The sequence below is a fragment of the Leptodactylus fuscus genome, chromosome 1 (genome assembly GCF_031893055.1).
Source record: "Leptodactylus fuscus isolate aLepFus1 chromosome 1, aLepFus1.hap2, whole genome shotgun sequence".
In the NCBI taxonomy this organism is placed as follows: domain Eukaryota; kingdom Metazoa; phylum Chordata; class Amphibia; order Anura; family Leptodactylidae; genus Leptodactylus; species Leptodactylus fuscus.
This window is the reverse complement of record NC_134265.1, coordinates 322,369,672-322,395,736: the sequence shown is the minus strand read 5'-3', so window position 1 is coordinate 322,395,736 and position 26,065 is coordinate 322,369,672. Positions and strand designations below refer to the sequence as shown.

The following is a 26,065-nucleotide window of genomic DNA, read 5'->3' as shown; positions in this document are numbered from 1 at the left end:
CCCAATATTGCGAAAATACTTCATTATTTGTTTCAGATTTTGATTCAATGTTTTGAGCCAAAGTCAGAAGTTGATTTAAAGGAGTATTCCCATGTCCCTTGTTCACCAGTCTTCGCTTCTGCAAAGGCTTCTTTCTATATGGGTTTTCGACGTCAATTGGTGGGTGGGGTTTCATATGCAAAGCTATACTGTCCGACTACCTCCAGTTTAGCTACGCCCCCAAATTAGCATGTAGCTCCGCCCATCACATAGCGCGATCCTATGGGACGACTGAAGGGCCTGAGATGTCATCAAAGGTCCTACAACACTTGGATTTAGCTTGTTCTATATAGAGTTGGCTAAATCCTAGTGGTCTGAGGGACCAGGTCCTTCTGCCCACTAGCTTTTAGCCTGCTCTATATAAGAAAGTTAAATCCTAGTGAGCCGAGGGACCAGGTCTATTAGTCCACTAGGATTTAGACTGTTTTATATAAGAAAGCAGCACTCATTTATCCCCTCCTTTATCTGAGAGCAGGAAGCTAGGTCACATGTGTGGTGCAGACACAGTAACAGCTACAGACACCGGCTCGCTCCCGTGCACTTAGCCCCCCCCTCCCCCCTGAGAGCAGGCAGCTACGTCACTTGGGAAATAAGCAGATAATCACAAGGGCCATAGAAACTCAGTGTTGACAATGAAGTGAATAAATTAAGATAGTGGACAAATAAAGCAGTTTTGCTGAAGCAGTGCATTTAGGAAAAGTCTTAAATCCACATTAACAAGCAGTATAGATAGGATCCTTGTTATGGGACAACACATTTAACAGAAGGGAAACATCTAAGAGCTTCCTTTACATTCCTTTTCAAGCCACTCCTGACTTTGGCTCAAAAAAAAAAAGCAGCAAAAACTGCTGCATTTCTGCAACGTGGAGGCTTAATGAGAAATGTAGATTTACATGTGGCAAAAAAGTTCATGCATGCACCAACTTTATTATGATTTTTAGACTCTATTTAAAAACTGCCCAACCCTTAGTTCACATCTGTGTTTGGTAATCCATTCAGGGAGTCCGCATAGGGACCCCCCGAACGGACTTCCGAACGCACTGGCAAGCAGTGTGCAGTGAAGGCACACAGACCCCATAGACTATAATTATATATTATTATTACATTATATACAATTATAATTTTAGGCACACGTTACTGGAATGCGCCACATTTTCAACATCTATGAGGTAGGTAAAACAAGTGTGTAACAAGTAGCGAGTGCCCCCACACAATGCACACATATATGATTTATGTAGCAAGCACTAAGCAATGTGAAACTTAACCTTTTTTATTTTAAATATTCCAAATAATTAAAAACTAAAAAAAAGCATAGCTAAATTTTTGAACAATTTTTGATTATCTGGCAGTATTGTGACATTAATACATTTTGTGGTATATTTTATTAATGTATTCTGTGAAATCCTGCATTGAGAACCACTTTCCTTTTTTCCCTAATGAATCCTTTCATCTGTTTCTCCACTGCCATCTGAAATGTGTACACTGCTTTTTGTTAGGTGCACATGCGCACGTGGCTTTATAAATCCTATTAATGGAGGGGGCCAGGGGAGGTTTAGGGCTAGAGGGCGGAAGGTAAGTAAGGGGGAGGGGGGCCAGATTGCACATGTAGAAAGTGGGGGAGAGTAACCTGAGTGACGGGTGGGGGGAAGGGGTAGATGTATGAGGTGACTGTAATCTCTAAAGGGGGGAAGGGGTCGGGGGTGTGGGTGGGGGTTAAGGGGAGGGCCGGGAGGTGGGGGAAACGGGACGGCCGGAAGTGCAGCAGCGGGGCCGTGGGGTCCCAACCCACGATGCTGTCTGAGGGGCCCGTGCCAGCCACAATGAAATGGCCATGGGCCACAGGCTGCACTGCAGGTGGTTCGTGCAAGGCTGAGGGGACATCGGACAAAGTCGCGGGTTATAGCTAGTAACTCTATAAAATTACTGATCTCGAGCTGTTCCTTCAGCACACGTCCAACAACATGTTTCTTAGTTTTTATAAAGCCACAGGCCACACACCCACTATAGTGTCAACACCCCAAGACCCATCATTCTAGCCATGTATAAGGACTAAGAATGCAAGTTACATTCTTTAAAAGATCAGTGAAATATCTTGAGATATTTTACAGAAGTAAACAACCTTGCCTAAAACTTTTCAGATTACAAATCATCAGAGGATCAGTCAGAGAATGGAAGCAATCCCTATATGTCCTATTGTGGATTCTTATATAAAGCGTCTTCAAGCTCCTCTAAGATGTCAGCAAACCGGAAACTAAAAGAAGGTAAATTTGTTACATATCATGTTACACCTACCTGTTATAGTACTATGACAAGTAATACAGCAAGTACATAGGAAAGTTCTTTTGTTATATCTAGAACTAATTTTTATTACTATAGTTTACATTTTAGAAAAGTATATGCAGTTTAGTAATCAAATGGTTAATGAACCAAATTGTTTGACTATACACAAATGCATAAAAGAGCTCCAAGATTCAGATCAATAGTTCAAGTTTGGTTTTATTCAGTTCCAGAAAAGATTAGATGAAATTAAGATATAAAATATAAAAAAATTCATACTCCTCTTCCGTTGCCTCTTTTGGGTCTCTTCCAACACTCTCTCTCCACCTTCACGGTTGATGAACCCAGGGTCACTACTGAGGCCTGTGATTGTGCCTCCATGGTGACATGGGCATGCTGAGCGTCATGACATCACCAGAACTCCAAACACTGTGATGAGGCCCAAAAGAGGTAATGGAAGATGAGTATGTTCTTTTTTTTCTTTTTTTTTTTGTGGCCGATGAATCTCCATTTGTTCAGTACAGTTAAAAAACAAATTTGGAATACTCAGTTCGAACCCGGCTCGGTGTTAGTTGGTTCTCCCATCTCTAATAGCTTATTGTCTTGTGACAGAATATCATAAAATCATGTTGTTTTGAAAAGTTGGTCATCTTAGGTTACATTTTCTAGACCTTTTTGGCCAAGTGGACAAGCATGGAAGGCAATTTTATGCATAGAGTTAATAGCTATCAAATATACAATCAGATTGGCTATTGCCAGACTCCTCTGCTGCAGCTTATCTCCTATGAAACAAAGAATTGTGCATGTTGATATCACCAATATCTGCTGTCAGGAGACTGTATGGCTGCCCCTAAACAAATTAAATAACCAATATCTGAGAATTTCCAAGTGTTCTAGTCAATTATAGTTAGGATAGTTAGTTCCAAGTGTTCTAGTCAATTATAGTTAAGATAGTTAGTTAGGATAGTTGCAAGCCAACGACAATAAAAAATACTTCTCATACATAAAAAAATAAAACTTACCAATATCATACTTTTGATTTTTTTTTTTTTTAAATCATAGTACAATACTAGTATATGTTGTAATTCTATTCATTTAGAAATGAAAAAATGGTGGTGTACAATAGAAAACAGTCTGCTAAGCTATTATGAGGATGAGAATCAATCTGTGCCGGATGGATTTATCGATTTAAGCGAAGCCGTGTGTTTAGACATCCATTCAACAGAGTATACCCTAAACACAAGGTATGTCAAACAATCAGTTTTTGTCATTTATATACATATTAATTTTTTTTAAACAAGTCAGGAGTGATCATGTCTATCGACTATCAGTTATCTTGCGTATGTGACCAGATCGACTTCCTTATGTATCACTGTCTATTGGCCGCAAAATGTCCTTACTAGTATATTTTTACTGGATATTGAAGATATCCAATGAGAAGAAATAAAATATTATATGGGGCCTGGCGTTTTGAATGCAAGTCTTCATAACGCCTGAACCAGATGGTGTACACATCCTCATAAATGAGGAGCTCCATTCGCTGGGCCATGCACCTGCAGGGAAATCTCATAACTGGCGTGGATTTCCAGCATTTTTTGTGCCAGATTTTTTATGTAAATGATGATAAATCTGGGGAGTCCAATAGCCTCGCACCTAGCATTCCTTTGCCAAGTCTCCATTTGGCAAATAACGTAGGCCATGTTGAATAGAAGAAAAATCACACATTTTTGAACAAAAACAATTAGCACAAAAAAATTATGATTTTGTATGCCGAGTATGCCCGAAAACAAGGTATAATAAGTCTGCTCCCATAACTATATATATTAAAATAATGTGATCCTTACAAATCATCATGCAAAAAGTCTATCTAAAAATTGCTAGGGTTGGAGTTAGCATGGAGATAAATCAATCTACCTTCTAGCAGCAAGTTTGGCTAGTTTTGTTGTGACCTTTGAACTCGTTGAATACATATTTTTGACCCTAACCCTTCGTTCACATCTGCGTTCGGTATTCCGTTCGGGGAGTCTGCATGGGGACCCCCCCCAACTGAATGCCAAACGCAACTGCAAGCGCTGTACAGTAAAAGCACACGGACCCCATAGACTATAATGGGGTCCGTGTGCTTGCCACGCGCTGCCCGCACAAATCATGCGGGCAGGAAAATAGATTGTGAACTACTTTCCTGTCCACATGATCCCTGCAGAGATCTGGCGGCAAGCACATGGACCTCATAATAGTCTATGGGGTCTGTGTTTTTCCACTGGCACACCGCTTGTAGTTGCATTCGGTATTTCGTTCGGGGGCGTCCTCATGCGGCCTCCCCCGGACGGAATCCAAACACAGATGCAAATGAGGCCTTAAAGGGATTCTGTCATTTCCAAAATACTTTCCAAACTTGAAAAAAATGGAGCATGTCAATTATACTCATGGAAACGCTGGCATAGTAGTGTTTCCATCACATTTTTTTTCATAGCATTTTTTTTTGCTACGCACCACTATTTGTTTATCTGAAAAGGATGCACCAAAGTTACAAAGCTCTTCCATCTGTAAAGTATATGCTCGTATCCGTATATCCGAATTTTTCAGCCCAGATTTTGAGCTGAAAAAGCCCCCCTCGGCTTATACTCGAGTCAGCAAAAAGAAAAAAAAAGAAAATATATATATATATATATATATATATATATATATATATATTTAGGAGGGGGGGGGGGGTCTATGACCAGCCACAATATCAATCATAACAAAATAAAAGTTCTAAATCCCTCCTTTCCCCTTTCCCTAGAATACATACAAAAGTAGAAAATTACTGTGAAACACATACACATTAGGTATCCCTGTGTCTGACAGTGCCCGGTCTGCTGAATATAGGGGATCTGCAGTGCTCCTGCTCGGTCGGGAAGGGGTTAATACAAGCACTGCAGATCCCCTATATTCAGCCAGACTGAGTTTTTCTTCCCCCACTTGGAATTCAGTGTTCAAGCTCAGTGAAGGTGCAGACAGACAACCAAAACATCCCCTCCCCTTTCCCAGCATCTACTGCACCCAAAAACTCCGACCATTTTAATTTTTGAAATTTTCCAGTAGCTGCTGCATTTCCCCCCTAGGCTTATACTTGAGTCAATAAGTTTTCCCATTTTTTTGTGGTAAAATTAGGGACCTCGGCTTATATTCGGGTCGGCTTATACTCGAGTATATACGGTAAATCAGATAAGAACACAATCTTACTAACTAAGTTATATTTAATATTTTTTAATTATTGGGTACCCTTATTTTAGTGTGAATTGAAAAAATTACAATGGGACACTGCGCCTTTAATTCCAACAAGTCTTGTTTCCAAAGTGCGAATGTTTTATTCTTCCAAAGTACCAGTGTTTTATTCTTGCTACACGTCAGTTTGAGCAGCTTCGATAAATTGATTCCGGCATACCACTTTTGTTGCAAGTAATAAATTATTTTGATAGTGCAACAATAAAGTTGATGTTAAAATTCATAGCACATTGAGTGCCGTCCAGCACATTTTTTCAGAACACAGTGGGCATAATTGTATGTCAAAACCTAAACATTTTCTACAGGTAGTCATTTTATTACTTTGGGCAGGTGTGTTAAAAGTTTGTAAATTTTAGGTTGTCAATCTTATTTTTGTACAGCAAGTAGGTTTAATGAAAGATGTTGAGGAGGATCTGACAAAAACGACTTGTTAGTTGAACATGTTTTTGAATAAAAAATGTAAAAAATTAAAAATAAATTCTTGTAACACAAAAAGTTTCATTTCGGTCTGAACAGAACTTTTTAATTGTTTAAATTGAATTCCTTTTTTTTATCCTGTATATTTATTGGTGGACATTTATGGAATAAAAAGGGCACCAAAATCTATTACAAAACGAGGGTAAGAGTTTGTGAGCACAACCATTTTTGTCATCCATGTACTCAGGATGTCCGTCAAATTTTTTTATGGGCTCATGAACACGTCAGTTTTATTAACTGATCCATGTACCCATTTAGTTTTTTTTAGTGCATGCCCTATTCAGGTCTGTTTTCAATGACCCAAGCTGCCAATTGAAGTCTATGGATGAGTGAAAAAACAAATGGTACTCTTCTATCTTTCACTGATCTTTTGACAAGAGACAGATTTGAAAAAATGTGAAAATGCATGTAAAAGAGACGCAACAGGGATGTTAAAAATGGATATTCTTATCATAACCATAACCAATATCCTACTAATATTATAAATGTGAGTATGTGTGTTTGGATGTTTGTGTGTTTGGATGTTTGGATGTTTGTTCCACAATCACGCCGCAACGGCCGAACACATTTCACTCAAATTTCGCACGTACCTAGAATGGCACCAGGAATAGACGATAGGCGCCTCACAATCACTGTATATAGCCACGTTTGGTCACCGCGAGCACCAAATTCACAGAATTCACAGTCAGTATAGGCAGCAGGACCTGAGATGACGTCACGACCACATACGGCATGCTCCCATTGGCCCAGGCGACTGCAGGGGGTGGAGCTGGATCGCCATGAACAAAATGGCGTCCTGCAAGCCGGCAGCTGAGAGCCGCAGACGCCGCCCACGCTGTAGCCAGTCGCGCGCCCTGCAGTGGTGAGTCAGGCGGAACCCTGGGGGTGGGAAGGGTTACAGGGCACCTCACTATCACCGTATATAGTCACGTTTGCCAGCCGCAGCCACTGAATTCCCAGTCTGTGTAGGCAGCAGGACCTTAGATGACGTCACAACGTCATATGGCGTGCTCACATTGGCACAGGTGACTGCAGGCGGCTGAGCTAGAGCGCCACAAGCTGACTGCGCATCAGCCTGACAAAAAAGGCTTCCTACATGCCGGCAGCCGAGAGCCACTCACGCCACCAGCGCTGGAGCCTGGTTTGCGTCCTGCAGCGTTTAGTCCACGGGGGGCGGAAGAGATAGAGGGTACTGCGCGGCACACTCCGCAGACCCTGGACGCCCCTGTCACCTTGGCACACGGTGGCACCCGGTGAGGCCGGTCTGGGATGCGCTATGCCGTCCTCACATGTTGCAGTAGAGGGGGGGGAGGGTGCCAAGTGTAGGGTGGGGGGGTTTGGAAGGGGCCCATGAGGTAGAGGGACAAGGTATGGGCTCCGAGGCTACATGGACGCACTGGTGTAGGAAAAGGCCCACAGCGGCCACACGGCAAGCGAGGGAGGGGCACGGGCCCCCCATGCAAATAGGTCGCACAACAACTCACGCCTCCACGGACGAATTCGCGGGTACTGCTAGTACTTTTAATAAACCTGATATTTTTATGAAGTGTTATTCCATTCACGCAATACTAGTAATATCTTTTTGACTTTGAACAATTTATGGACACATGTTACATATTACTTAACCAGGTTAATTGTAATCATTATTTCCTGTCACTGATGTCAATATGAATATGTCCACGATTGTGTTGGACGTCAATATGAATATGTTCATGTCTGTGTTGGAGGTCTATATGAATATGGCCTCTTCTGTGTTTGAAGCTCCATCAGCAACCTCCATTTTAGATTTTGTGAAACTAATTTCGGACAAAGTAGTATAGCAAGCTACACTTTTTTTCATCAGCATGGTGGCTAGTACTGTTGCCTTGCAGTAGTGGGGTCTTGGATTTGAATCTGACCAAGGGCAACATCTGCATGGAGCTTATATGTTCTCCCTGTGTTAATATGGTTTTCTTTAACATACTTTAGTTTCCTTACACATGTCAAAAAATACCATTAGATAAATTAGCTACCTATAATAGCCCCTGACCCTTGTGGGATTGGAGAAGAGTTGCCTGTTTGGCAACCACTTACTCTTCTACTCCACAATGCTCCTTGTGCTTTACAAATGTTTGTCATCGTCACAAACTGTTCTGATAAAATAATGGACACCATAGCAGAAACCCATCTGACCCAATTTTAATCAAAGGGGTCCATCAGGTACTATTAGTCTCCATCATGTAAAGCTGCTGAAAACTTTGTATTCTCCTATGATAGAGTGAATCAATGGAATTGATCAATGCACATCTGAACAGAGCCTTAAAGGCTAATGTAAAACTGGGGTTGACCAGGTTAGATCGGTAGCACAAAAAAAAAAAAATCACAGAAATTAAAAAAGTCCTTTCCACTCATTGTATAGGAACAATTTTCATGGACCTATTATGTCAATATTAATAGGGTCTAAGTTAGGTATAGCTTCCATTGGGGGGAAATTTATTAAGACTGGTGATTCTTATGCCATTAATAATTCATTCCCCAACAGTTGCAAGACACACTAGAAGTAGTTAATAATTCTTGTGTATGTAGGTGCATCTGAACTGGTATAACTAATGCTAGTTTTCTAGCTTACTAAGTTATAGTAAATATGACTGACCGGAGTATCCAGGTCCCAGCTCACCTAAGTCCCCACCCCATCCCCCACTGTTTAGAGAGGCAAGAAGGACATATAAGTTGCTATACCCCATCATGCATCCAGTGGCCATTTTTGATACTTTCTAGGCACAGATCTGATACTAAATCTGGGTCATTGACTATATGCCTTATGTTATACAGTTGTCCAGGATATACAGTTTTTCTCAAGGAGTCTGGAAAAAAAAAAAAAAAACTAAAAAAAAATATACTCATCTGTTCCCTGTTCCCAGCGCTTCGGTGTCTCCCATGTCCTGATTCCTTTTCTTAGACAATCGAGGCCACTGTTTGGCCTCAGTGGTCTTTAAAGGGATTCTACCATTAAAGCTACTTTTTTTTTCTAATTACCGTGTCGGAATAGCCTTAAGAAAGGCTATTCGTCTCCTACCTTTAAATGTGGTCTCTGTCGCGCCGTTCCTTAGAAATATCGGTACTTACCAGTATGCTAATGAGGTCTCGGCAGCAATGGGGGGGGGGTCCTTCTTCTTCATCTGCCTCCTCCCCTTGTCTATCGTCTTCTTTCTTTGTCATGTCTGACGCCTGCGCAGTTGGCTCTGAGACCCTGTTAGAGCCGACTGCACATGCTCAGTAAGGTCCATACAGCCCTCTGACACCTGGATGAGTTCACTCACGTGTCGGAGGGCTGTACGGACCTTACTGAGCACGCGCAGTCGGCTCTAACAGGGTCTCGCTGTCAGAGCCGACTGCGTAGGCATCAGACATGACGAAGAAAGAAGACGACAGACAAGGGGAGGAGGCAGATGAAGAAGAAGGACGCCCCCATTGCTGCCGAGACCTCATTAGCATACCGGTAAATACCGGTATTTCAAAGGAACGCCGCGACGGAGACCACATCTAAAGGTAGGAGATGAATAGCCTTTCTTAAGGCTATTACGACATAGTAATTAGAAAAAAAAGTTGCTTTAATGGTAGAATCCCTTTAAGGTGAGGACTTCTGCAAGAGGAAGTGCTGGGAGGAAAGCAGTGGGGGACATCGGAGTACAGATTAGTAATTATTGTTATTTTTTTATACATATATGTTTTTCACCTTCCTCACCCTCCTTCTGGAAAATTGTACATCCAGGACAGCCCCTTTAATCTAACTCAACAAAAAATTTAGGAATTTGTAAAGTTATTAATTTAACTTTATACTTCCTGAATCATCTCCACATTATCATCATTTTATATGAATTAACAACAGTACTTACAGGGGTTTTTCTCATCTCCCTGTCTCAGTAGATTTGCCTGCTGTCTCTTCTTCTGACTTTCTGTACTCCACCCTCCCCCCAGCTTGCTGTACAGGACACTATGAAGTGCAACAATGCTTAATATAATTACTAGAAATCTAATAGAAATGCAGATTAGATAGTATGCACATGCTTCTAGAAAGCAGACTGTTATCTGTGTGTTCTCATAAAGAGATAACAGACTTGATTAATTAGTAAACTGTGATTAGATGAACTGATTGTCCTGTCAGCATAGCTGTAGATAACAGTGAAAGCAATGAGTGATGTCACTTGTCCTATCACACAGGTCTGTGGTTATGGAAACGTTGTGTAAACAATGGGAGGAATAAGTTCACATAGCAGTCAAACAAAGCAGCATTTCTAAAGCAATATATTTAGGAAAAATCTTCAATTTAATTAAGCTACAAGTATAAATAGGATCCTTGAGATGCGATTAACCCTTTATTTGTATGTAGTAACCCTCAACTCAGGTATACAGTATACCACTTCAATGACATCAGAGAGGTGGAGGGTAGACCACAGTGGCACAAACAAGGTGACTAAATCGATTAATTTTCTACATTGTTGAAACTAATAAATTTGTTCAACAGTACACACAAATCCAGGCTTTATTATGATAATTTACTTTTTCCTTTTTTCCTTTCTGCTTCATAACCCTTAATTCAACTTTATTGTATTGTTTAAAAGGTTTTTTATTATATGAATAAATTGTGACATTAATAACACCAATAAAATTTTATTGTATTCCCATAAAACCGAATGTGGTGAAACTGTAATTTTAAGAAATTGCGGTACACACAGGCACAGTGGCATACTGTATCATTAACATCTCTGAGGACCCACCATTGTAATGCACTATTATTACAATACAAGCCCTCTTATATGAAGAAGCTCTTTGTACACTCATTAAAAGTAGAAGTGTTGATAAAACATTCTCATCCTCATATCATTATATACAACTGCGTTGTCATCTACACTCACAATATTAGGAACTTTGTTTTCACTGTTGTTTACCTCAATTATATACATGTTATTTGTTCTAGAGGTCGTACAATCCATATATATATATATATATATATATATATATATATATATATATATATATATATACACTCATCGGCCACTTTATTAGGTACACCTGTCCAACTGCTCGTTAACACTTAATTTCTAATCAGCCAATCACATGGCGGCAACTCAGTGCATTTAGGCATGTAGTCATGGTCAAGACAATCTCCTGCAGTTCAAACCGAGCATCAGTATGGGGAAGAAAGGCGATTTGAGTGCCTTTGAACGTGGCATGGTTGTTGGTGCCAGAAGGGCTGGTCTGAGTATTTCAGAAACAACTGATCTACTGGGATTTTCACGCACAACCATCTCTAGGGTTTACAGAAAATGGTCCGAAAAAGAAAAAACATCCAGTGAGCGGCAGTTCTGTGGGCGGAAATGCGTTGTTGATGCCAGAGGTCAGAGGAGAATGGCCAGACTGGTTCGAGCTGATAGAAAGGCAACAGTGACTCAAATAGCCACCCGTTACAACCAAGGTAGCCAGAAGAGCATCTCTGAACGCACAGTATGTCGAACTTTGAGGCAGATGGGCTACAGCAGCAGAAGACCACACCGGGTGCCACTCCTTTCAGCTCAGAACAGGAAACTGAGGCTACAATTTGCACAAGCTCATCGAAATTGGACAATTGAAGATTGGAAAAACATTGCCTGGTCTGATGAGTCTCGATTTCTGCTGCGACATTCGGATGGTAGGGTCAGAATTTGGCGTCAACAACATGAAAGCATGGATCCATCCTGCCTTGTATCAACGGTTCAGGCTGGTGGTGGTGGTGTCATGGTGTGGGGAATATTTTCTTGGCACTCTTTGGGCCCCTTGGTACCAATTGAGCATCGTTGCAACGCCAAAGCCTACCTGAGTATTGTTGCTGACCATGTCCATCCCTTTATGACCACAATGTATCGAACATCTGATGGCTACTTTCAGCAGGATAATGCGCCATGTCATAAAGCTGGAATCATCTCAGACTGGTTTCTTGAACATGACAATGAGTTCACTGTACTCCAATGGCCTCCACAGTCACCAGATCTCAATCCAATAGAGCATCTTTGGGATGTGGTGGAATGGGAGATTCGCATCATGGATGTGCAGCCGACAAATCTGCGGCAACTGTGTGATGCCATCATGTCAATATGGACCAAAATCTCTGAGGAATGCTTCCAGCACCTTGTTGAATCTATGCCACGAAGAATTGAGGCAGTTCTGAAGGCAAAAGGGGGTCCAACCCGTTACTAGCATGATGTACCTAATAAAGTGGCCGGTGAGAATATATATATATATATATATATATATATATATATACACTTCACCCTCAGGCATTAACATGTCAAAAATAGCATATCTTTCCCACCAAGGCAACTTGTTCTACACCAAAATTTCTTATTTTTTATTATCACCGTATGAAATTAAAGGGGTTTCCAGCCACATCTTCCAGCCAAATCTTATAATAGTGCAAATCAGCAAACTGGATATACTCTCCTGCAACATCCATGCCTCCATATCCTAGATCCCATATTAGCCCCCACTATATGGCATTTTGATAAAGATATATAACATTGCAGCAGTGACCATAGAAAGAGAGTTTGGAGGCCATGTTCACCTTTGCAACCAACTTTTGCTTTATTATTCTAAACTGAAAACTGATACAACTTTGCAAATAGTCAGCGTTAAAATGTTCCTATTGCATCATTCCATAAATCCATATTTCTGAATTACTAGGCAGATTGCAGTACATCTATAATTGAAATCTAATTGACGCCTCCTTTAAGTTGTGAGTGTAAACATATTAGTTATCAGAAAAAAAACAGATTAAAAAGTGGAAGACATTTTAGGAGCTTCAGGACTTACACCTTATTTACAAGTGTATTTTAGGGTAATATATTATATGTGATAAGAGTCACCTGTGAATACTTTTCATGAAACTCCAGGCAAAAAAATTTGAATTCTAATTTTTGTCAGAAATATGGAAATTTATACTTTGCTTTAGTTACACTGTTATTATTATGGTCACCATTTAAGGCCTGGTTCACATCTGCAGTCGGTATTCCATTCAAGGAGTCTGAACTGAATACCAAACAAATTAAAAAGTGGTGAGCAATGAAAGCACACTAACCCCATAGACTGAAATGGGGTCCGTGTGTTTTCTGCACAAATTATACGGAGAGAAAAGTAGTTCTTGATGTATGGGGTCCGTGTGCTTTCACTGCTCACCTCTTTTTAATGCATTTGGTATTCCGTTCGGGGGTGCCCAAGTGAACTCCCCGAACGCAGATGTGAACCAGGCCTTAGAGATTACCTGTTATCCTTTTCTAATATGCCCAAGGGCATATGTATCTAGAGACAGCCTATGTGACTGATCTATCCTTGGACCTAGCCCCTATTGATTCTATCTGAGACCTAGCCCCTATTGATTTTGGGTGACCCTGTATATGATGTTTTAGATATTGAGTGCTGGGCCATAAAATAGAAGACAAACACCTGGCTGTCCTATATTGAGTGTCCACAAAAGGGCTCAATTCACTTTTTCTTTCCGTATTTATATCACTGTAAAAAATCAAATGCAAATAAAATTACATCAATTTCAAAGCTATTTATACACTGTCTACCAATAAGTATTTGGACAGCCAGTAAAGTTCTGCGGAGGTGGAGTTATGGTCTGGAGGTGTTTCTCTTGGAATGGACTGGGCCCCTTGGTCGCAGTGCATGGTAAACTCAACGCTGATGCCTATCGCACTATTTTAGATAACAGATTGCTTCCTACATTATAGCGGTTCTATGGGTCAGACCAATGTTACTTCCAGGATGACAACCCCAGCTGTCATGTAGCGAGTCTATAGCGTGACAATCAGGTTACCGACTGCCGAGAGGAAGGGACGAGCGTCCCGAAACGCGTCACTTTTGTATACCTGACTTTACACCATGGTTGCTTTGTAACCTTTTTATTCAAACGATGGAATAAAAGTTAAATTTTAATTTATTGCGGAAATTCTTCATCATTAATCTGGACGTAGCTGGCTTCATTTATTTTTGCAATACCGACTGCACTGGCCTGCCCAGAGCCCTGAACCTATCGAGTACCTCTGGAACAAGTTGGATCGGTGAACTAAGGGGTGCAGCAGCTGACCAAAATTGGTGAAAGAACTTACCTGTCTTCTCCAAGCCGAATGGAATAAAATACCACTAGACGTCATACAAGGACTTGTGGAAAGCATGCCCCCGGAGGGTTGAGACTGTAATTGCCGCTCATGGTGTCCTAATACTTATTGGTAGACAGTACTGTACATGTCTTATAAACCAGCTCCAGATTTGCTTTACTTTTTATCTCAATAATTTTCTTCCACCCGATTTACTAGAGAGCATTATTTATACATCTAGCGCAGCCATTTTCGTCAATTTACAGTTTCTTGGAAAAATGAATCGCATCTACCATACACTACAGACTAAAGGGCAGCCATCAGAATAATTTTCTGCTAATGGACGCAATAAAATACCTCTGTTTTCCACCGAACAATAATTAGTTTTAACTAAAATGGATTGCTTTTAGCATGATCAATGGAACGCAGCGAGGGTTGCGTATTTAGCTCCAGTAATTTGTCTGAGAAGCCTTTTAAAACATAACTAAGTGTATTTTAACTTTTAAGGTAATTACAAATATAGCATATGTCAGACTGCCAATTTACTCCAAGGTGCTCGCTGAAAAGGACACGTAAAAAAAAAAAAACGTCTGAGGTTTGTTATTCATTCCATTCTTTCCATAGAACACAACCGTTTCTATTTTTCCCGAACGTAACGCGACTTTCGCCTTTTAAATGTTTCATACAATTTGATATTAGTAACATTTTGCATCTTAGAAATGATGCATTTGCTTTCTCACTAACTGGGTTACATTAATTCTCGCCATCGACTCCCTCCACTCTTTGTACCACTGGAGTGGAAAGAATACCTCCAAAATTGATGGCATTAATCTCTATTACATTTTTATTCTGCCACCACACTATACGCTGGAGTTTCACTGATTGAACACATATTTCTTGGCGTGAAGCTGAAGAAATCTAAACAGCAATTATCATTATATCGAAGATAACGCTTTGTATTAATTTAAATAATTAAAAAAAAAAAAAAAGGGAAAGAAATACGTCTCTATATCAAAGTTTTCCGCAAGGATAATCTAGCAGTATTTTAAATGAGTGGTACTTTTAAATAGCTTTAGGAAATGAGCTGTAAATCTATAAAATAATTGTATCAGATATATTGCAAGAACAAATAGGCATTTAGTCAAAGAAGACAAAAAACTTCTAAGTGGTTATTGACTATTTGTGAGCAGCCGCCTAAAGTCTTTACTGGGAATTAAATATAATTGTTTTCGGCGCTCTCCATTTCAACTGGAAATTTTAAAGGTATAGCATACGGAATAGACAACGTTCCAATAGATCACACGTTATTAGAATTTTTTTTCTCCTCTCTCGGAGATATGAGTAAGTATTCTACCGGGGCAAGAAACGCCAAATGCTATTGAAAGGAGTTAAGCCTCTGGCTATGTTAGATTATAGAATCTAAATACAGTACAACTTTTTTATGTTTGCTCTAGGGCCATATTTACCTTCGAGATCTACTTATTGTCAGAACGTATGTTTCTTTTCGGAGCTGAAAATGTGGAGTCTCAGAGAGAATGGGCCAAGGCAATATCTAAGGTAACGCTGATAATTATCTGATAACGTTAAGCCTAAGGCATTAGCATAAAATAAATTGGCACCGTTAACAGTGAGCTCTCAAAGGAACCGGCTTTAATGGTTTTAATTTATTTATTTATATAGGTTTTGCGGTGCACTTTATAATGTACATTTTTATTTTATGTTCTCTTTTTTTTATTTAGTTTTACTGTGCTGAAGGGAAAAAAAATAACATACAGAGCATGCTTTGAATTGTGCTAATGTCATAAACTATTGCAAATGGATTTCCGACTGTAGCACTTTGCGAGAATATTGCTGTGAAACAAGCAGCTTAGCAGAATTATTAAAATATGTCACTTGGAATAGGTATATGTATGCATGGGGTTCACTGAGAAATTTCCTGAAAAGTCTTTAATTATTGATGTGTATAGTCACATATAGAGGCCAGAATGACCCTAAGTTACTTTATATATTATCCTTATTCTTATTGTTTTGCTGTGGCATTAACGCTTAGTTTATACAGTCCTATGAAAAAGTTTGGGCACCCCTATTAATCTTAATCATTTTTAGTTCTAAATATTTTGGTATTTGCAGCAGCCATTTCAGTTTGATATATCTAATAACTGATGGACACAGTAATATTTCAGGATTGAAATGAGGTTTATTGTACTAACAGAAAATGTGCAATATGCATTAAACCAAAATTTGACCGGTGCAAAAGTATGGGCACCTCAACAGAAAAGTGACATTAATGTTTAGTAGATCCTCCTTTTGCAAAGATAACAGCCTCTAGTCGCTTCCTGTAGCTTTTAATCAGTTCCTGGATCCTGGATGAAGGTATTTTGGACCATTCCTCTTTACAAAACAATTCAAGTTCAGTTAATTTTGATGGTCTCCGAGCGTGGACAGCCTGCTCTCAAATGATCTGAAAACAAAGATTGTCCCACATAGTTGTTCAGGGGAAGGATACAAAACGTTGTCTCAGAGATTTAACCTGTCAGTTTCCACTGTGAGGAACATAGTAAGGAAATGGAAGACCACAGGGACAGTTCTTGTTAAGCCCAGAAGTGGCAGGCCAAGAAAAATATCAGAAAGGCAGAGAAGAAGAATGGTGAGAACAGTCAAGGACAATCCACAGACCACCTCCAAAGAGCTGCAGCATCATCTTGCTGCAGATGGTGTCACTGTGCATCGGTCAACAATACAGCGCACTTTGCACAAGGAGAAGCTGTATGGGAGAGTGATGAGAAAGAAGCCGTTTCTGCAAGCACGTCTCAAACAGAGTCGCCTGACGTATGCAAAAGCACATTTGGACAAGCCAGCTTCGTTTTGGAAGAAGGTCCTGTGGACTGATGAAACAAAGATTGAGTTGTTTGGTCATACAAAAAGGCGTTATGCATGGCGTCCAAAAAAACCAGTATTCCAAAAAAAACCACTTGCTATCTACTGTAAAATTTGGTGGAGGTTCCATCATGCTTTGGGGCTGTGTGGCCAATGCCGACACCGGGAATCTTGTTAATGTTGAGGGTCGCATGGATTCCACTCAGTATCAGCAGATTCATAAGGATAATGTTCAAGAATCAGTGACAAAGTTGAAGTTACGCCGGGGATGGATATTTCAGCAAGACAATGATCCAAAACACCGCTCCAAATCGACTCATTCATGCAGAGGAACAATTACAATGTTCTGGAATGGCCATCCCAGTCCCCAGACCTGAATATCATTGAACATCTGTGGGATGATTTGAAGCGGGCTGTCCATGCTCAGCGACCATCAAACTTAACTGAACTTGAATTGTTTTGTAAAGAGGAATGGTCCAAAATCCCTTCATCCAGGATCTAGGAACTGATTAAAAGCTACAGGAAGTGACTAGAGGATGTTATCTGTGCAAAAGGAGGATCTACTAAATATTAATGTCACTTTTCTGTTGAGGTGCCCATTAGAGATGAGCGAACAGTGTTCTATCGAACACATGTTCGATCGGATATCAGGGTGTTTGCCATGTTCGAATCGAATCGAACACCGCGTGGTAAAGTGCGCCAAAATTCGATTCCCCTCCCACCTTCCCTGGCGCCTTTTTTGCACCAATAACAGCGCAGGGGAGGTGGGACAGGAACTACGACACTGGGGGCATTGAAAAAAATTGGAAAAAGTCATTGGCTGCCGAAATCAGGTGACCTCCATTTTAGACGAATAGTGGATTTCAAATCCGGGTCATATGAGAATGTGAACTTTGTGACTATGAGACAGGGATAGCTGTACAGGCAGGGATAGCTAGGGATAACCTTTATTTAGGGGGGAATGTTATTAAAAATAACTTTTTGGGGCTCTATCGGGTGTGTAATTGTGATTTTTGTGAGATAAACTTTTTCCCATAGGGATGCATTGGCCAGCGCTGATTGGCCGAATTCCGTACTCTGGCCAATCAGTGCTGGCCAATGCATTCTATTAGCTTGATGAAGCAGAGTGTGCACAAGGGTTCAAGCGCACCCTCGGCTCTGATGTAGGAGAGCCGAGGGTGCACTTGAACCCTTGTGCACCCTCGGCTCTGCTACATCAGAGCCGAGGGTGCGCTTGAACCCTTGTGCACACTCTGCTTCATCAAGCTAATAGAATGCATTGGCCAGCGCTGATTGGCCAATGCATTCTATTAGCCCGATGAAGTAGAGCTGAATGTGTGTGCTAAGCACACACATTCAGCTCTACTTCATCGGGCTAATAGAATGCATTGGCCATCGCTGATTGGCCAGAGTACGGAATTCGGCCAATCAGCGCTGGCTCTGCTGGAGGAGGCGGAGTCTAAGATCGCTCCACACCAGTCTCCATTCAGGTCCGACCTTAGACTCCGCCTCCTCCAGCAGAGCCAGCGCTGATTGGCCGAATTCCGTACTCTGGCCAATGAGCACTGGCTAATGCATTGTATTGGCGTGATGAAGCAGTGCTGAATGTGTGTGCTTAGCACACACATTCAGCTCTACTTCATCGGGCTAATAGAATGCATTGGCCAGCGCTGATTGGCCAGAGTACGGAATTCGGCCAATCAGCGCTGGCTCTGCTGGAGGAGGCGGAGTCTAAGATCGCTCCACACCAATCTCCATTCAGGTCCGACCTTAGACTCCGCCTCCTCCAGCAGAGCCAGCGCTGATTGGCCGAATTCCGTACTCTGGCCAATCAGCACTGGCTAATGCTTTGTATTGGCGTGATGAAGCAGTGCTGAATGTGTGTGCTTAACACACACATTCAGCTCTACTTCATCGGGCTAATAGAATGCATTGGCCAATCAGCGCTGGCCAATGCATTCTATTAGCGTGAACTGAGTTTGCACAGGGGTTCTAGTGCACCCTCGGCTCTGCTACATCAGATTGCTACATCTGATGTAGCAGTGCCGAGTGTGCATCAGATGTGTAGTTGAGCAAAACTGACTCAGCACTGCTAAGTCTCTGCATTCGCATAGGAATGCATTGGCCAGCCTTCGGCCAATCAGCGCTGGCTCTGCCGGAGGAGGCGGAGTCTAAGGTCGGACCTGAATGGAGACTGGTGTGGAGCGATCTTAGACTCCGCCTCCTCCAGCAGAGCCAGCGCTGATTGGTCGAGTTCCGTACTCTGGCCAATCAGCACTGGCCAATGCATTTCTATGGGGAAAAGTTAGCTTGCGAAAATCGCAAACTGACAGGGATTTCCATGAAATAAAGTGACTTTTATGCCCCCAGACATGCTTCCCCTGCTGTCCCAGTGTCATTCCAGGGTGTTGGTATCATTTCCTGGGGTGTCATAGTGGACTTGGTGACCCTCCAGACACGAATTTGGGTTTCCCCCTTAACGAGTTTATGTTCCCCATAGACTATAATGGGGTTCGAAACCCATTCGAGCACTCGAACAGTGAGCGGCTGTTCGAATCGAATTTCGAACCTCGAACATTTTAGTGTTCGCTCATCTCTAGTGCCCATACTTTTGCACCGGTCAAATTTTGGTTTAATGCATATTGCCCATTTTCTGTTAGTACAATAAACCTCATTTCAATCTTGAAATATTACTGTGTCCATCAGTTATTAGATATATCAAACTGAAATGGCTGTTGCAAACACCAAAATATTTAGAACTAAAAATAATTAAGATTAATAGGGGTGCCCAAACTTTTTCATAGGACTGTATATACACTGTCTACCGATAAGTATTTGGACACCTGTGGTAGAAGAGAAAAACAACATTTATTCATATTCAATAGTTGGTAGAACCCAGCAGATGCTTCTTTACAGATGGTATTGATCGATACAATACTCCCGGATGTCTGGTGAAACTCCTGGTGTATGTGAGCCACCAGTTGGGTGCGGTTTTTCTGGCCAGCACCCGTCGGTCTCTAGTATCTCCCAGTTTTGGGGGTCTGCCAACTCGGGACACATTCCGACAATCACCGTTCACCTTTCACTTTGTAATCACATAGGCCACTGTCGACTTTTGGTAATTCAGTTCGCTTGCTATGTCCGTTAAGGATCGACCATTTCTGTGGTACCCCACAATTACCCCTTTCTCGAAATTGGACAACTCTGCACTTTGTGGCATCTTGCATGTGACTAATGCCAATGCTGTTTCCTATTTAACAGTGGAAGGCGTATCTTCATTTGCATGGGTGTCCAAATACTTATTGGTAGACACTATATGTAAGCCTTCCATTTTTTGGGTCCACAAGCAGACCCAAAGATGCTAGTGTGAATACTTAAGTCATGTTTATCTTAGAGTAAGTTGACACTACCATAATTATAGTCTGTTGTTCTCATTCATTATAGAGAAAACATCCAAAGATTGACTAATGCTGATAGAGCACCCTCTCTCTGCATTTATTTTAATGTGAAAAACATAATGAGAATATACTTTCCGAATATTTGTTGCAAAGTTGAAAAGTAAACAAACATGAAGTAAGAAGGCTACCATCATGTCTTTTACATTAGAGTGAATGGGAACAGATGCAGATAGAGGAGGCTCTATCTAATTTGGTCATTCTATTGCCGTCATCCTATGACTGATGAGACCAACAAACTCTAATAAGATATTCGGGTCCTATCTCTGGGATTGCATCTATCTAAAGGCTTGAGGCATGTGCGTGACTCTCTCCATGCCAAGCAAATGTGACCCCATCGATATATCTTAAATGTCTAACATGGGAATACAATTTGATTGCTTAAAAGACTTATTTGTAAACAGAGTTTTACATCTCTTCATGGGTTTTGTATGATTTTAACACAGATGCTGTGGGGACAGGTGTAGTACTGCGTTCAGGTTTCCGTTTGGGGAGTTCTCTTGGGGACCCCCTGGATGCAAACCTTTACTCATATAAAAGCAGTTACCTAAAAAAAAACCTGCGGACCCCATAGACTATAAAGGGGCCTGTGTGGTTTCCACTCGGTTTCCACATGAAACATGCAAAGAGAAAAGTGCTGCTTTTTTATGTACGTATATACGTTTCTGTTCAGGGGGTCCCCAAGCGGACTCCCGAACAAAAACCCAAACGCAAATGTGAACCGGAACTTAGAAGAAAGTAGTCATGTTTTATAATCAAAATAAGGAAGCTAAAGGCACTGCTCCATCTGTTGTTCATCTTGTCACTGTCTGATATCTATGAGTCCTTATTCCTTAGACCCACCTAATATTAGATCCAATATTTCTCATGAAGCTGTGTGGACATATATGCACAGTGGGCCCTTGTTACTGAATTAGCCAAAATCTCCAATGTGTTGTGCTGTAAATCCATTAAATCTTAAGATTTTTATACTGATTCCGCCTCTGTGTGAGAATAATAAGATCAACACTAGAGATGAGCGAACACCATATTCGATCAAATACCAGGCCGTTCGAGGTTTTCGTTCCTAATTGAATACCACGCGGCATACGCAGTAAAAATTTGTATCCCCTCCCACCTTCCCTGGCGTGTTTTTTGCACCAATAACTGTGCAGGGGAGGTGGGTCAGGAACTACGACAACTGAGGCATCGAGGTTTAACTTCCCAATGTGTCAGAGACAGATGTGTAGGTGTCCAGGCTGGTGGTCTGGACTGCAGCACCAGCACTGTAAACAGTGGAATAGGCAGTGTCGGCAACGCCGGGCAACGATTGTCCTGCGTTTGCTCTCTCCCACTGAGTCCAGGGCTTGCCTTCCAAATGACAGCGCACGCAAAAGGTGGTAAGTTTGCTCTTTTCAGAGCCCCTACTCAGTTTAGACTTGCAAAGTGTGCAAACCGCACTAAATTTGTCATGTAACTGACATTTAAATGATGGGTCTATCCATTGGCTGTTCATTTTGATGAAAGTCAGCACTGTCAGCTGACAGCCAGCTGTACTTATCAGTGATGATGTCACCAGCTGCACAGAAGACCCTTTCCGATAGCACGCTGGCAGCAGGGAAGGACCTCCAAGGCGTACAGTTCAAGTTCCAGCCACAAATCCAACTTGAAGACCCAATGAGTGTAGGGCGCAGAGGGATCGGAGAGGATAGGGCTGGAGTCGGTCAGGTACTCCCGCAACATGCGCCTATACTTGTTCCTCCTGGTGACACTAGGCCCCTCAGTGGCGGTAGTTTGGCCAGGGGGTGCCATTAACATGTCCCAGACCTTGGAGAGTGTGCCCCTGTTGGGTGTTGACTGGATAGCAGTTGTTAGCCTGTTGGAGGAATAAGTCTGGCAACATGGGCGAGTTTTGCATGAGTGGCTAGTACACGTAAAATCTTTGGCCTTGCTGCCTCTGGACATGCCTCTGCCTCTAGCCACCTTTTTTTCTGCTGCGCTTGCATCCACATCTACACTGCTTTTGCCTCTAGACATCACCCCAGTCCATGCCTCTGTCTCTAGCCACCTTTTTTTCTGCTTAGCTTGCCTCCACATCTACACTGATTTCCCCACTAGACATCACCCCTGTCCATACCGGGTCGGTGGCCTCGTCTTCCACCAACTCCTCTTGCAATTGCTCACTCTCCCCTTACTGCAAACCGCACATAACCACAGCTTGACCTGATGTCAACTATGTCTTATCATCATCACTGAGGCCCAGAAACGCCGGTTGCGGGTCCACAACCCCAAAATTGGTAGGAAATGGCGGATACTCCAGTATTTGGGCATTGGGACACACAAAGTCGTCTGGTAGCTCCTGCAATTTGAGAAGTGGTTCAAAAGAAGGAGAGACAGTAAAAGGACCCAAAAATAGATCCTGGGAGGGGGCAAGGGTGGGATGACTCTGTTGGGAAGATTGGGCATGTTGAGAGGAAGGAGGGGCAGACTCTTAGGTATGAACACGACTGCAGGTAGTGGCTGACTGGCTGGTGGAAAAGCAGCTGGAAGCATTATCCGCTAGCCATTGTAACACCTATTCCTGGTACTCGGGCCTGGTCTGCGTTGTACCTTGCACCCTGCTTAACACAGCTGTCATATCAGGAATTGTGATGAGCGCATGATAATGTTTCTAGTCCAGTGGAAAGGATGGGATAGGATTTCACATAAGTCTGCCACCCATGGAAACTCATGGTGCAGAAACTGAGGGAGCTGACTTTGATGAAACCTTGGGTTTTGGAGATGGAACTCCATCAAAGGTCTCTGCTGCTCACACATCCTGCTCAACATATGGTATCTAGGGTTTCAGCGTGTGGTGACCTCGCACAACAGCTGGTGCTTTGGGCAGATGTAGGTGTTGCTGGAGTGTATTGAGGCTAGCACCAGGTACTGTAGACTTGCCAAAGTGGGCGCAGAAGCACTGCATTTTAACCAGTAGCTCATGTAAATTGGGGTAAGTTGTTAGAAACCATTGCACCAATAATTTGAAAACATGGGCCATGCATGGACCATGTTTGAGTCTGGCAAGCTCCAGATCTGCTACCAGGTTCCAGCTGTTATCACATATGCCAACCTGCCTTGGCCCAAGTGCAGCGGGACAAAAAACATTGCCATCTTATCCAAGATGGCATCCCTGACCTTGGAGGCAGTGGTGCTGTCTGTCCCCCAAGCTGATGAGCTTCAACACGGCCTGCTGACGTCTCCCCACATCAGTGTTGCAGTGTTTCCAGCTCGTAGCTGGGGTCAATTTAACGGCGGCGGAGGAGGAGGAGGGTGGTGTTTCAGCACTCCTGCCAGGAATATTGGGTGGGGAGACAAGGCGGGACACCTCAGTTTGCGACCTGGTCCCAGCCTCAACTACATTCAGCCAGTGTGCCGTGATTGAGATGTAGCGTCCCTGGCCGCATGCACTTGTCCACGCGTCGGTGGTCAAGGGAAACTTTGTGCAAAGTGCAGAACTTAGGGCCCGCCTGATGTTACGGGACACGTGCTCAACTCACCCTAAGGGCCAAAAACACTGCTGGTGAATTTTGTTCCAGTCCAAAGGACTCTGTGTTTAGATTTGGCTCAGTCGCAGCTCCAGAGCATTCCTTGGAAGGCAAGGTTTCCTTTAGTGGCTCCATCTCAGCAGGATGATGATGGTGAAGCTTGGTTAACTCTGGTGTCGGAAGGGAAAGTGGTTTCTGATCTACATTTAAAGTACTGGAGCATGTTCTTTGGACTATTAACACCTGATCAGAACCCTGTAGGGGTAATGTAGAGTCCGATATTAAAGGACCATTACCGGTAGTAGTAGTTGCAGCCAATTCTCCACTTTTGTGGTCCTCTAAATAGAAGTTACCCCCAGGACTTGATGCCAAAATGTTATCAATTTCCCAATCCAAATCAAGGTCAATGTCTGGGTCCTCAGTCCAATCCACTGCATCAATCCTACACAATGAGAGTGATGGTTCTGGAACCACCGTTTTAGGGGCTAACAATTTTAAAGGGGCTAACACTCTGCTGGTGCAAGGCTCAACACACGTAAAGGGCAAAAAACTCTGCTGGTGCAAGGCTGAACTAAGTTAAAGGGCCTAAAACTCTGCAGGTAAAAGGCTGAAGTCACCTAAAGGGCCTCAATCTCTGCTGGTAACTCAGCTTAAGGGCCTGTAACTTAATTTGGAAGGGTTCACGTTAAGGGCCAGAAAAGTGAATTTTGGAAGGTCTTACCACATCACACACACACACACACACACACACACACACACACACACACACACACACACACACACACACACACACATCCACAATGACAGTTCAGAGTGGGTACTGTTGTTTTTCCCATTGCTTATTCCATCTGTGGTGGTCATGGGCAACGTGATTTAAAGGGGTGCTTGTTAATGTTTATTTAGCTTAAATTTGGGTTTCTGTCCATCCATTTGGGGAATTAAGAAGGTTTCCACGTATTTTCCCACTTTGGTAGAGGGGTTTTTTTTGAGTGTGGAAAATGTGTAGTTGATAGGCTGTGATGGTGGGGTAAAACTGTGACTTGGGCTTGTTAGATACCCCCAGACATGCTTTCCCTGCTGTCCCAGTTGCATTGCAGAGGTGTTGTCATCATTTGCTGAGGTGTGATAGTGGACTTGGTGACCCTCCTGAGTCGAATGGTGGGTTCCCCTGAAACAAAGCATTTTTCCCCATAGACTATAATGGGGTTCGATATTCATTTGAATAGTTGAATATTGAGCGGCTATTCGAAACGAATATCGAATATCAAATATTTTACTGTTCGCTCATCTCTAATCAACACTAAAATGCAATTTTAGTTATTAAAACATACTTTATGATTTTAAGACGTAATATCTACAGTTATGTATATTTTATCTTTTTTTAGAATTTTGTTCCTACTGTAGATGAATATTTAATGGAGCTAGAGTTTGATTTAATTGGCTATTTATACTACAAAGACACCTATAGCCTTATGGAGTGGAAAGAAGGCTGGTTTGCCTTGGAGAAAACCCACCTACACTACAGTCATGAGCAAGGAAATACTCAAAGAGATGTAATTTATCTGAAGAAGCTGAAGGAACTGAGTAAGGTTATATAGTTCTATAGTATCCCTGATTAATAAAAAGTATTTAGGCACGTAATAAGCAGAACGAGCTATTCTGGCATCAATAAGGCTTTTCCTCTTTAATTTTGATGTATATTTGTTTTGTCCGAAATGAAAATTGCACCAATTTATCCCAGTTACAGAATATATCTTAGATACAGAATATATCCTAGATATAGTATTTCACGGTATCTATAAATGGCTACAAAGTATATTCTATTATTTATTGTTGGAACAATAAGGTATAAAGAGGATCTGTCACCTGGTCTGACATGTCTGTGTTAGTACAATAAGTATTTTATTCTCCATATTCCAATTCTTCTTATACTCCTGTGTTGCGCCTTTCCTCTCTTCTTCCTTCTAGAAATGTATAGATATATTGACAGCTGGGTGTTACCCATTTTGGTGCATCCCCTACACATTATGACATTGTCCAATTGTCAGTATCACAT

General features: G+C 42.0%; 1 protein-coding gene across 1 annotated transcript in view; it reads left to right on the top strand.

The window, feature by feature from the left end:
• Positions 1–26,065, top strand: part of ARAP2 (ArfGAP with RhoGAP domain, ankyrin repeat and PH domain 2) — a 198,232-nt gene that overhangs the window by 99,007 nt on the left and 73,160 nt on the right. The window contains exons 15-18 of the mRNA XM_075260332.1: positions 2,178–2,300; positions 3,416–3,560; positions 15,626–15,728; positions 25,395–25,593. Of these exons, the coding sequence (XP_075116433.1) occupies positions 2,178–2,300; positions 3,416–3,560; positions 15,626–15,728; positions 25,395–25,593 (570 nt within the window). The remainder of the gene's footprint in view (positions 1–2,177; positions 2,301–3,415; positions 3,561–15,625; positions 15,729–25,394; positions 25,594–26,065) is intronic.